Consider the following 10912-nt stretch of genomic DNA (forward strand, 5'->3'; position numbering starts at 1 on the left):
TGTTCTTTCTATCCTGTGTTGCAAGCCTGTATTTCTATTGGAGGATATGCAGGCTAGTACATGCCATCGCTCAAGTGCCTAGAAGGTAGACACCCGTCTCTAACCTCACCCTCAGCTGTCAGCCAACAGAAAGGGACACTCAATTATGGCAACAAGTTTTACAGTGTCTCAAAATTCCACCCTAGATTATCGAGGCTGGTACTTGTCATTACCCCACTAACCTAATCACAGGAAAGAAGAGATAGTCATCAGGTCATTTGCTTCCAAAAAAATCTCTAAGCTCCTAGAGAATAGTATAAAAAAATCCACTGCTTTCTCTTACCTCCCTCAAACTCTTTATTTCTTGTGTTTGTAATAAATTTTGTTAATTCCGGTATTCATTAAAAAAAAAAAAGTAGTATAAATAAATTGCAGTACTCAGGCCTGCTGGATTTTACATTTGGTGATAATTTATAGCAGTAGATTTCATAGACTAGATGCCCATTAAGTGACAGATTTATTCTGAGAAACGTTAGCAGCTGCATCATGTACAAACAACCTGTATGTCATAAACAAGGCTATGACTCACTCAAACCTTGGACTTTCTGCCAACCTGAAAAGCAATGCGGCTACAGACCCTGATGTTAGAGGCACCTGCTGCTGGGGGCCCAGATAAGTACCACCGTGCAGGGTGCCGAGCAGTTGGCATGTTGTGGCAATGCCCAAGCCGCAGGGCAGCTGGCAGCCACCAGACACCCGTTGTCACTCCCCACACCCACTGTCACCCACTGCTTTCCAGTACTGGTACAGGCACTTGCTGCCAGGGCAACTTCAGCCCTTTTCTTATTTATTTATATCAAATAAGATCACTTTGTGCCATCTGTGGACACTTGAGAGCCGCTGAAAATCCCCTATTCTATAATTTTATACGTAGGTTGCTCTGAAACTAATGCCTCCTATTTATTTCCATGGCAACTGATACAAAGAGTACAATAGCACTATTTGATAGAACAATTTCTCTGCTACAGAACACTATTTTTCAGCACAGTCCCCAGCATTAGCTTTGCATTTTCACCAGCAATGAACAGGAGCCTGCATACTGTGCCTGTAAATATCTGCACCACACAGATGACTCACTGTTGCACAGCTGCTATGATGGCGTTGTTGCTAAGAAAATACTGCTCGTGCAGTTCATCTTTCATTGGCCCAAAAAGATGCTTGTTATCTCCATGCAGACTCTAGAAGGGCTCTTCTCCATATCAGTAAAATACAGGGTACCTCACTGGCACCACACACAAGTCCTTATCAGAGGACAACTTTGGCATGAGATAGAGTAAGCAGCATTAACAAGGAATGGGGAGGTCACATGCATTGGATATAAAGCATACAAAAACATGCCACAGAGCACACAGATACCTGTCAGTGCACAAACACTGTGCATGAGAACGCAGAGGATGGTGAAAATTTAATTACTGTAACCAGACCTGGCCATCTTGCCACTAACTAGGTGCTGATAGGACAAGGGGGAATGGTTTTAAACTGAGATAGGTGAGATTTAGGTTAGATATTAGGAGGAAGTTTTTCACAGAGAGGGTGGTGACACACTGGAACAGGTTGCCCAAGGAGGTTGTGGATGCCCCATCCCTGGAGGCATTCAAGGCCAGGCTGGATGTGGCTCTGGGCAGCCTGGTCTGGTGGTTGGCGACCCTGCACATAGCAGGGGGTGTGAAACTAGATGGCCATTGTGGTCCTTTTCAGCCCAGGCCATTCTATGATTCTATGATTCTATGATTCTATGATACCTGTATCCCATCTGCTGACATTGAGCCACCTTTGTTCCCCATTTTGTGAAAGGATTAGGAACAGTAGGAGAGTCCCTCATCCCTATCTGGTACAAATTCACTGACCAGATTTGATATTGATAACAAACTGAAAAGTAATATGGTGATGAAGTACCTGGACAAATTGCAATTCAGTGTCTCAGTGATGTGTTCAAAAACTGAAGAAATATGTTCACTCCAGGGAATGATAAACAGGGTTCATTCTGCTCTATTGGATCAGAAACAACTAGAACACATGAGCAAAATTTGCCCGATGTCATTGAGCAATGTATGATTTCAGCTGAAAATTATTTTAACCATTAGTTGAGACCAACGTGGATTGGACTAGCTTGTCCAGCCATACAGCTTGATCACAATTGCTTACAATCTTCCATACTTTTTTACATCTCTGAACATACTGGGTGCCTTAGTTTTCCCAGATTTAAAAAATACAAAATCATACATGTTTCATTTCACTATGATGTTTACAGCTGCATGTCTTCAAATGGCACTAAAGCTCTCACAGAGTTCTGCATGTGTGTTACACTGACCTGAGCAAATCCAACTGTGTTCTTGGGAGTTATTCCTGTACACACGATCAGCAAACTTCCTAGCAACTCACAGCACAGAAAATTAGAAAGCATGATTCCTTTGAAGACTCCTGCAGGCAAACATGTATTTCTTTTTTTACTTACCTGCTTGTTTTATGAAGATAAACAATGTAAAATTGAACAAATCTATGAATGTGTTATATCTGGAAACCTCTTCCTGCCACAGTAAGCCCAGGAGTACACACACTGAGTGCAAACATATCATATAAGTGTTTTTTAACTTTGAGATACCACATAAATTAAATAAAGACTGAAAGACTGCTGTATGTTACAATGGCTATTACCAGCGCTTTATTGCTTTGTTAATTCCCACTGTGCATAGATAAAGTCTGATTATGGAAACATTTATTTTTAAACGAATAACTAAAGCAAATAATTCTTGTTAAGTAAACGCACATAAAGCTTCTTTTGTTTGCATTTGAATGATTGGTACAAAACCGCTCAGTAACAGGAGCAAAAATAATGACTCTTTTAAATGTAATTTCCCAGGGTATTGTAGAAAATAATACAACTGTATTTATGCAATCTGTTGTACCTTAGTTAAAAAAAAAATAATAAAACAAAACAAACAAACAAAAACCCCACAACTCTAATAGCGAAAGAAACCAAAGCTTCAGGGATAAGAGGGATTTGCAATTAGACACAGTAAGCCGCCTTCTCGCTGTCTCAATAACCCCTCAGTATCATTAAATCCACAACGAAGTCCTTAGCAGTACTATTGTGGGGCCTAACGGAGGTAATCCATTTAAAAATTTTGAGGATTGTAAATATATCATATTTTTGTTAACTGCAAAACAGTATACTAATATGAAACCACATAAAGCTTTCACACGAGTGTGAGACACAAAACTCTACATTTAAATTGGAATTAAAAAATAGAAAACTGAATATTGAATTGTTTGGGTTATTCGTCTTCCGTCTGCTTAACCCACAGAAAGAGATTGCCTAGGAACAAACAGCTGTAGTACTTTGAAGAGTGAATGGATTAAAAATGGAGATCTGTCAGAGATGCAACATGTTTTTTCTCCAAGGGGCTGAAAGAGCTGGGGCCTGCCTGCAGCTGTGTTTGAATCAATAGCAGTTACTCTTCACTTCTAACAGAACGAGGATAACTCCGCTAAGTAATTGGAGGCATAGATATGTTAGTAAACAGGTTGTTCAACATCAAGAAAGATCAGAACTTTTTGCATTGCTTTGAAAAAATTAGCACAGTCTATATCTCATTTTTGCACTTACATTTGCGATGTTATTAATATTAATAACAATACCAATCATTTTAAAATTTGGTAGAGGAGAGAAGCAATTATATTGTGGAGACTGGTGTAACATTTAGTAGTTTCTTTTTAGCTGCACGAAGATTTAAGAGAGAAAACACTTGGCCTCGTGAATCCACGCAATCCTTGGCCATTCTACATCTGCATGTTTTCTGCACAGCTGCTTATCAGGTGCTATCACAACATAAGTGGTCTTTGAAAAAGGCAGTGAACTGACAGTAGGAAAACTGTCAAGTAATGGTTGATGCTCAAGCTCTTTTTTGGGGTAAGATGGCTTGTTTCTCAAACTCTAAAGACGTTTTTGCAGCAATACAGTCTTAAGCCATTTGTATTTTATGGCCATTTTTCCTTCCCCTCTTGAGTGTTCATGTTTACAGCCCAGTTAATAGGTCATGCTACTCAATCAACCTCTGAATTTATCTGACTTCAAACGAACAAAACCTGCCTTTCGGAGGTAGAAAGGAGTTAAACAACTAAGATGCAATCAAATAGCAACAAAGTCAACAATGGAGCTGTTTAAGCATCTTGGTGGAACAACTATGGGATCAGGTAATTTTCATCACAGATCTTTTCAAGTTTTGGTAGCACTGTGACCATAGCTATGCTGCTGCTACAGAAATGGTACAAAAAATGATACAAAAGTAACATCTGACCTATGTGAAATATGCCGTCATATATCTTAAAATGGATCAGCAAATTTAACAGTGTAAGAAATAAAAGGGGATATTTAAAGCAGGATTTTCTACTGGAGCAGTGGGAAGGCTTCAAGACATTTTTCTTCAAGGTGAAATCCTTGATATTTCATAGAATCATAGAACTGCAAGGTTGAAAACGACCTGCAAGATCACCTAGTTCAACTGTCCTCCCACTACCATTGCTACCACAAGCCTCTAAACCACTTGCCACTTTCCTTGCAGCTGCAGAACTAAGGAAAGTTGAATATGGAATAGAGAACAAGCAGTCAGTATGTTCTGTGCATTGTGAGAATTGATCATCAGGAAATCTAGGGATTTAATTCTGTTTACATTCTACTGTACAGACTTCAAGGAGCGCCATAGCAGCTGGTAAGCTTTATGTAACCAAAGAAAGAAATGAATTTACCCAGCTCTGTCTTTCAAACAGATACCTTCCCTAGCTGGCAATACTTAACTCGGGTGGTTTTTGAACTGTTCCTTAGGTTAGCTAATGTTTTCTTGTTAAAAAATCACAGTCCAGACGGGAAAGAAAAGCAGCAAAAATACAGAATACAGTTAAATCCACTCTGCAGTCACACAACTTTCTGAGCGCGGATGAAAATCTTCACTAGATACAAGAGCATTGTTTTGTTATACCAGTCCGAAGCCAGCAAAGCTTACACCAGTCTCTGTGGTTAATGGTGCATGAAAGCGATTGTTATGAAAATAACTGTGTCCACTTACAATATTACTGCCTCTGTCCCAATGGATACCACACACACAGCAGAGTCAGCAGATTGAAAATGCAGATAATTCTAAGCTGCTTTCCAGTGTTTAAAGTATACAATGCCAAGGGGCCTAGGAATAGCTGGAGTTAAGCTCCTGGACTTTGAAACTGCTCCCAGACATTTGTGTCTTTGTGCCACCAGAGCTGAGGCAGGCATCCCTGGCAGTTACAAAGAGCTTGGGGGCACTGACAGCCCAAATAGCCACTGCTGTCTTCTGAGTGAATGTATCCAAGCTCCAAGCACAGTCTTTGCATTATTCTTTTGAGTAGAGGTTCGTGGCATTTGGGCAATTGGTGAGGTTGTAACTGTTCAGTCAAATAGCTAACACATGGGGGACTGGGAAAGGAATATGAAAAAGAAAGTCTAGAGGAATAAAAGTGCTATGTGAGGAATTTCACATTTAGTTCCAAGTACATGATGTAACCAAATCCGACCAGTAAGGGAAATGTTAGGTTTGTATTTTCTGACACAGTCTGCTCTAGCTAATGAAATATTGACCTCACTATGGTGAGGTCCCCCTTAAGTGGTGGACATGAGATCTCTAAAGGGAGAGGGCTTTGTTTTTCTGAATCCAACCTATCCTGCATTTGTTTTCCCTTCGTAAGCAACGTAGAAAACGTAGCAGCATTTTAGATTCATTAACGATGTGCTTCAGTGACTTAAGACCTTTCTTTTCAGAATGTCTTAATATCTTAAAAAATTATCTTTAAATATCTCTTTCAGATCTTTAAAGGTCCATTTGTGATAACGGTCCTATTGTGATAACGATACAAGGTCCTATTGTGATAACGATATCTCAATCTGACCAAAGACCCTCCTGCATCACACTTACTTTGTAAACACACAGTCCACTTTCATAGCATTGTATGTTTTGACAAGTACTTACTAATAGAAAGCTATTTGTAAACAAGAACGGAATGTTATTTTAGGTAAGTCAGCATATAGATCCTACTCCCAGAATCAACATACTTTCGTTTTTACTACATACTGTCCTATTGTTTTTATAGCTTTGGTTTTTGGCTTGAAATCCAGGCCACCCTGAATTTAATAACAGCACTTCCATTGAGTTCAGTCAGAACTGGATTTCGACCTAAATGCCCAATGTTGCTAATGTGGGATGAGGTAAACTTGATCATCAAGTTTTTTTTATGGCCACAACAGATGTTCCTTCTTTTAGACCAATGGAAAGGTCCAGAACCTCATCCACCCTCTAAAACAAAAATACAAGCATTTATTTACAGCTTGCTTCCAGGAATATGAGTTGGCTGATCAGCTGCAAAGTTTCTTCTTGTTTACTTGAAAATAAATATATACACAGTTCTTGCTTTTTCCAAACAGTGACGATGTCTGGATTGTATTTCACCTGTATAGTAATGATATTTTTAGCAAGCTAATATTGCATTATAATTAGCTTAGCACAACAGAAATATCAGCGTAATATTATTGACCTTGTTTTTTAAAAATGCATGCATGTACATCCAGTAAACCACAACATGTTTTGGGTATATATTTTGCTTTTTGTAGATTTATTATTTAGATCAACCACAATGTAACATTCTTAAGATCATGAGCCAAGGTACAACCCATGAAAAGTGAAATCAGTAAATGGAAATGTTTTCTTCTTACTGTTGTTATTCAGTGAACTTTCAAATTTGCATGAAACATTGAAGATCTGGTGCCTTCTCCAAAAATAGGAAAAAAATAGTGATAGTGTAACAATTGTGATAGTGTAACAACTGTAATCTGAAGTTTTCTTTCGTGAGTGGGCAAAAACATTACTGCTTGATTTGATTGGTACTATCACATCTCTGGTGTGAATATGCAAAAGTTCTTCCACACAATTAATACATGCTGAGGAAAAGACATGACAGGAACAATATTAGGAAGGCAAGAGTTTTGTATAAAAGGAATAGAGGCCTCGCTTAGCATATATACGTTGCTTACAAATGAAAACACATCCTTTGTTTTTCCACCCCACTCCCAGCTCCGGCTCTTTTTGGACCTTTGCTCAAGCCAGTTTAACACAAAGAAAGAGCAGGAAATTACATAACTTTTTGACATATATTTTTTTCCTGTTATTTTGGTGATTTGCACTCATTCAAGTAAAGGTTCAACAAATGCCAAACACAGCATGGCATGTGGCATGAATTTTTGACTAGGAGAGGGAAAATCCTGGTGGAATCAGGAAGACCCACAGGCATCAGAGGGCCATTATGTGCTTGTGAAACAGTACTCAGCTGAAGACATATTCTGAGTTGCTTCTCACTGGCTTAATTAGGTGCAAAGGTTGCCAGGCCCAGACAAGAGAAGCAGCAGGAACAGGCTTCTGGACATGGGGAGGCATGGAGCCCAGCAAAGGCCTCTAAAGGAACGGCATCCTCAGGCATGATCTGCTTGGTGGCTTCATCTACTTCCTTCTTGTAGAGAAAAGAGACACTTCTCAGTCTCGTTGTTTCTAAAGCAACAGGCTGCCTGCTTCAAACGGTTCCCAGCCCTTGAAATCACTGGGAAAGCAGAACTTATGTGACTCTTCTGCTGTGTATGGGCACCCTCTGCTACTGACTACATGCACAGATGACACAGTTGGAAGTCCAGTGCATATTTCTGGGTGGAGAGATTTGTTCTGCCTGGGAGTATTTAGAGGAAAGAACAGACCACAGTATTTGCTGGACTGTATTACAAGAGTAAAAATAGCTCGTGACAAATATTTGTGTCATGGGCACAGGAGCATGAGATCTGCTTGGAGTGACCAAGGGTCATGCAGGACTTGGGTGGCACCAGGGAAAGAGAAGGGAAATCTGGTGTTCAGCAAGGCAGCACACTCCTGCAGGTGACGGAAACATCGTGGAGATAGGGTACAGTTGATAAACAGTTGATAAGCAGCCTGAGAAGAATTTTGTTCATTTTGAATGAAGTAATTCAATAAATACAGGGGGGAAAACATAATTTTTGTTTCTGTTGACTTCACCTTTGTCAGTCACAGATTGGTTAGATAGGCAAGGTCCCTGCTGCCCAGCTAGTATCAAATATTAATCCATATCAATATAAATATAAATCCATAATCAAACCCATTCCAACTACTGATAAGCCCTCATAAGTAATACATGCATAAAGAATTTTAAACAATTGGCATGTTGCAAAACAGCTCCAGGAAAAGAAAACAAACACTCTGTGCACCTGATCATCAAGATTTCATTACAAAAGTCAGAAAGCAAGTTCTTTATTATGAGAACAGTGAGGTGCTGGAACAGGCTGCCCAAAGAGGTTGTGGATGCCCCGTCCCTGGAGGTGTTCAAGGCCAGGTTGGATGGGGCCCTGGGCAGCCTGGTCTGGTATTAAATGGGGAGATTGGTGGCCCTGCATGTGGCAGGGGGGTTGGAGATTCGTGATCCTGGAGGTCCTTTCCAACCCTGGCCATTCTGTGATTCTGTGTCAGCAAGGCCACAGGCTGTCACAGGTTGTTGTGGCAACAGCACAGTGCAGGCAGGCTGCACAGCACACTGCCAGCAAGGCCAGTGCTTCTCAAAATCATCGTACGTTTTGTGTTCAGGCTTTGCAGATGCTTCACCCACACACCTGGGCTGCAGCGAGATTACAAGGAGAGTGCAAGTGAATATCTGTTTATTGATAAAATAGCTGAAAGCAAACGAGGGTTGAAACTGGTTGGTCTTTAAGGTCTTTTCCAACTCAAGGCCATTCTATGCTGGGTGTTGCTGTAGGTTCAGGTGTGCAGCTGCACGTTGCCTTTGGCCCAAAGGAGCAGGAAATTCACAAGGCAAGGAAGAAGCTGAGACACTGGGATCTCAGCAGTGTTCATAAATACCCAAAGAGCAGGTGAAAAGAGGGCTCTTTTCAGTGTTTTCCATTGCCAGGGTCAGAGACAGTGGGGACAGACTGAGCAGAGGAGGTTCTCCCTGAATGTTGGGAAGCAGTTCCGTGCTGTGGTCACTGAGCACTGGCACAGACTGCCCAAAGGCTATGGAGTCTCACTCCAGCAGTTCCTTTGCCTATTTCCACATCAGAAAAACACTCTTTGTTTCCTTCCCTGCTTGGCTGAAGACTGCAAAGACATAAGTGATCAAAATAGAGCTTGCTGGGCTGATGATGGCTAATAGCAGCTGTCAAAGTGCAGGCATTCCCCCATGGACAAAACCCTCCATGGTTGGGCTGGTGCCCAACTCATAGGAGGAAACACAGGAGGAAACATGAAGGAGTCTTTCACATGGAAAGGGAGATAAATTGCATCTAAACACTCTAATAATGATAACGTAGAGAGACAGATGTAGTAACTGAGTGTTAGAATCCCTCCATACGCTCTCCTGTTATACAACTTCATTACGTACTATTGACTAGCACAAGTCAGATGCAAAAGCAGAATGTTGTTTGAATTTATCCTTCAGATTTCTCCAGATGGAGAAATGGTGGAGATCTTTAGGAAGAGGGGAAATGTTCTGAAGTTGTACCAGAGGAGGTTCAGATGGCACGTTAGGAAGAATTTCTTCTCAGAAGGAGCGGTGAGGCAGCTGCACCGGCTGCCCATGGAGGCGGTGGTGTCACCGCTGCTGTTGGGGTTCAAGAGCCACTGTGGCACCATTAGTTCAGGCGGGGCGCCGCGCGCAGGCCATGCCCGGACTCGGAACTACATTGCCCAGCGCGCCCTGCGGCACGGCGGAGGCGATAAAAGGCGGCGGCGCGGCACTTCCCACTTTACACGCCGGCTGTCAGGTGCGGGCTGAGGATCTGCGAGGGTCAGTGAGCGCGCCGGTCGGCAGGTGACTCTCGGGCCGCCCCGCCATGGGACCGCAGGACTCGGTGCTGGAGGAGCTGAAGCGGCGGGCGTGCGAGAGCGTGGAGCTGAACGCGGCGCGGCTGGGCGAGCTGAGCCGCAGCATCTGGCGGCGGCCCGAGCTGGCTTACCAGGAGCACCACGCGCACGACGCCATGACCAGCTTCTTCTCTGGCGGGGAGCTGCCGGGCGCCGCCTGGGCCGTGCGGCCCCGCTACAAGCTAGACACGGCCTTCCGAGCCGAGTGGGGCACGGCCGACCCCCCTCGGGGTCCCCGTCCGCTCCGCGTCGCCTTCCTGTGCGAGTACGACGCGCTGCCCGGCATCGGCCACGCGTGCGGCCACAACCTCATCGCCGAGGTGGGGGCGGCCGCCGCGCTGGGTCTCAAGGCCGCCCTGGAGAGCCTGCCGCAGCCCGCGCCCGTCGCCGTGCAGGTGGGAGCCCTCCCCCGGGCGGGGGGCCGGCCTCGTGGCCGCTCGGGTCCTGAGCGTGTGTTTTTGTGCCGCAGGTCACGGTGCTGGGCACCCCCGCCGAGGAGCAGGGAGGAGGCAAGATCGACCTGATCAACGCCGGGGCGTTTGACGGCTTGGACGTGGTCTTCATGGCTCACCCCTCGCAGGAAAACGCGGCTTATCTGCCCGATGTGGCTGAGCACGAGTGAGTGAACGAGCTCACGTGGAAGGGCTTGCCTTGCTGTTGTCCTTCGTTCCCCTCCCCGAGCTGCTGCTTGGAGGAGGTTGAGGTTAGGCCGGGACCTTGCAGGTGCCCTCCAGAGGAGGAATTTGCAGTCAGCGGACAGCAGGTCGCTGTTGGGCACTCTGCTCTTCCAAGGGGAAGAGCTCTTCCGTATCTACTTAAAGAACCCTGATCTTGTGTGTCCTCAGAATCCATTTTTAATTCCAATATCTCTAGGTGTTTCTTTCTATATGTGCATCTACTACTCTTCTCTCTCTTAAAAAAAAAAAAAAAAAAAAAAAAAA

At 43.5% G+C, this 10912-nt stretch overlaps 1 protein-coding gene across 1 annotated transcript in view; it reads left to right on the forward strand.

The window, feature by feature from the left end:
* The first annotated feature begins 9871 nt into the window (after positions 1-9871).
* Positions 9872-10912, forward strand: part of PM20D2 (peptidase M20 domain containing 2) — a 14780-nt gene continuing 13739 nt past the window's right edge. Inside the window, exons 1-2 of the mRNA XM_042823481.1 lie at positions 9872-10366; positions 10441-10589. Of these exons, the coding sequence (XP_042679415.1) occupies positions 9941-10366; positions 10441-10589 (575 nt within the window). The 5' untranslated portion in view covers positions 9872-9940. The remainder of the gene's footprint in view (positions 10367-10440; positions 10590-10912) is intronic.

Source organism: Centrocercus urophasianus, unplaced genomic scaffold, assembly GCF_019232065.1.
Source record: "Centrocercus urophasianus isolate 14NV4802_14NV808 unplaced genomic scaffold, USGS_Curo_1.0 seq_10, whole genome shotgun sequence".
Classification (NCBI taxonomy): Eukaryota; Metazoa; Chordata; class Aves; order Galliformes; family Phasianidae; genus Centrocercus; species Centrocercus urophasianus.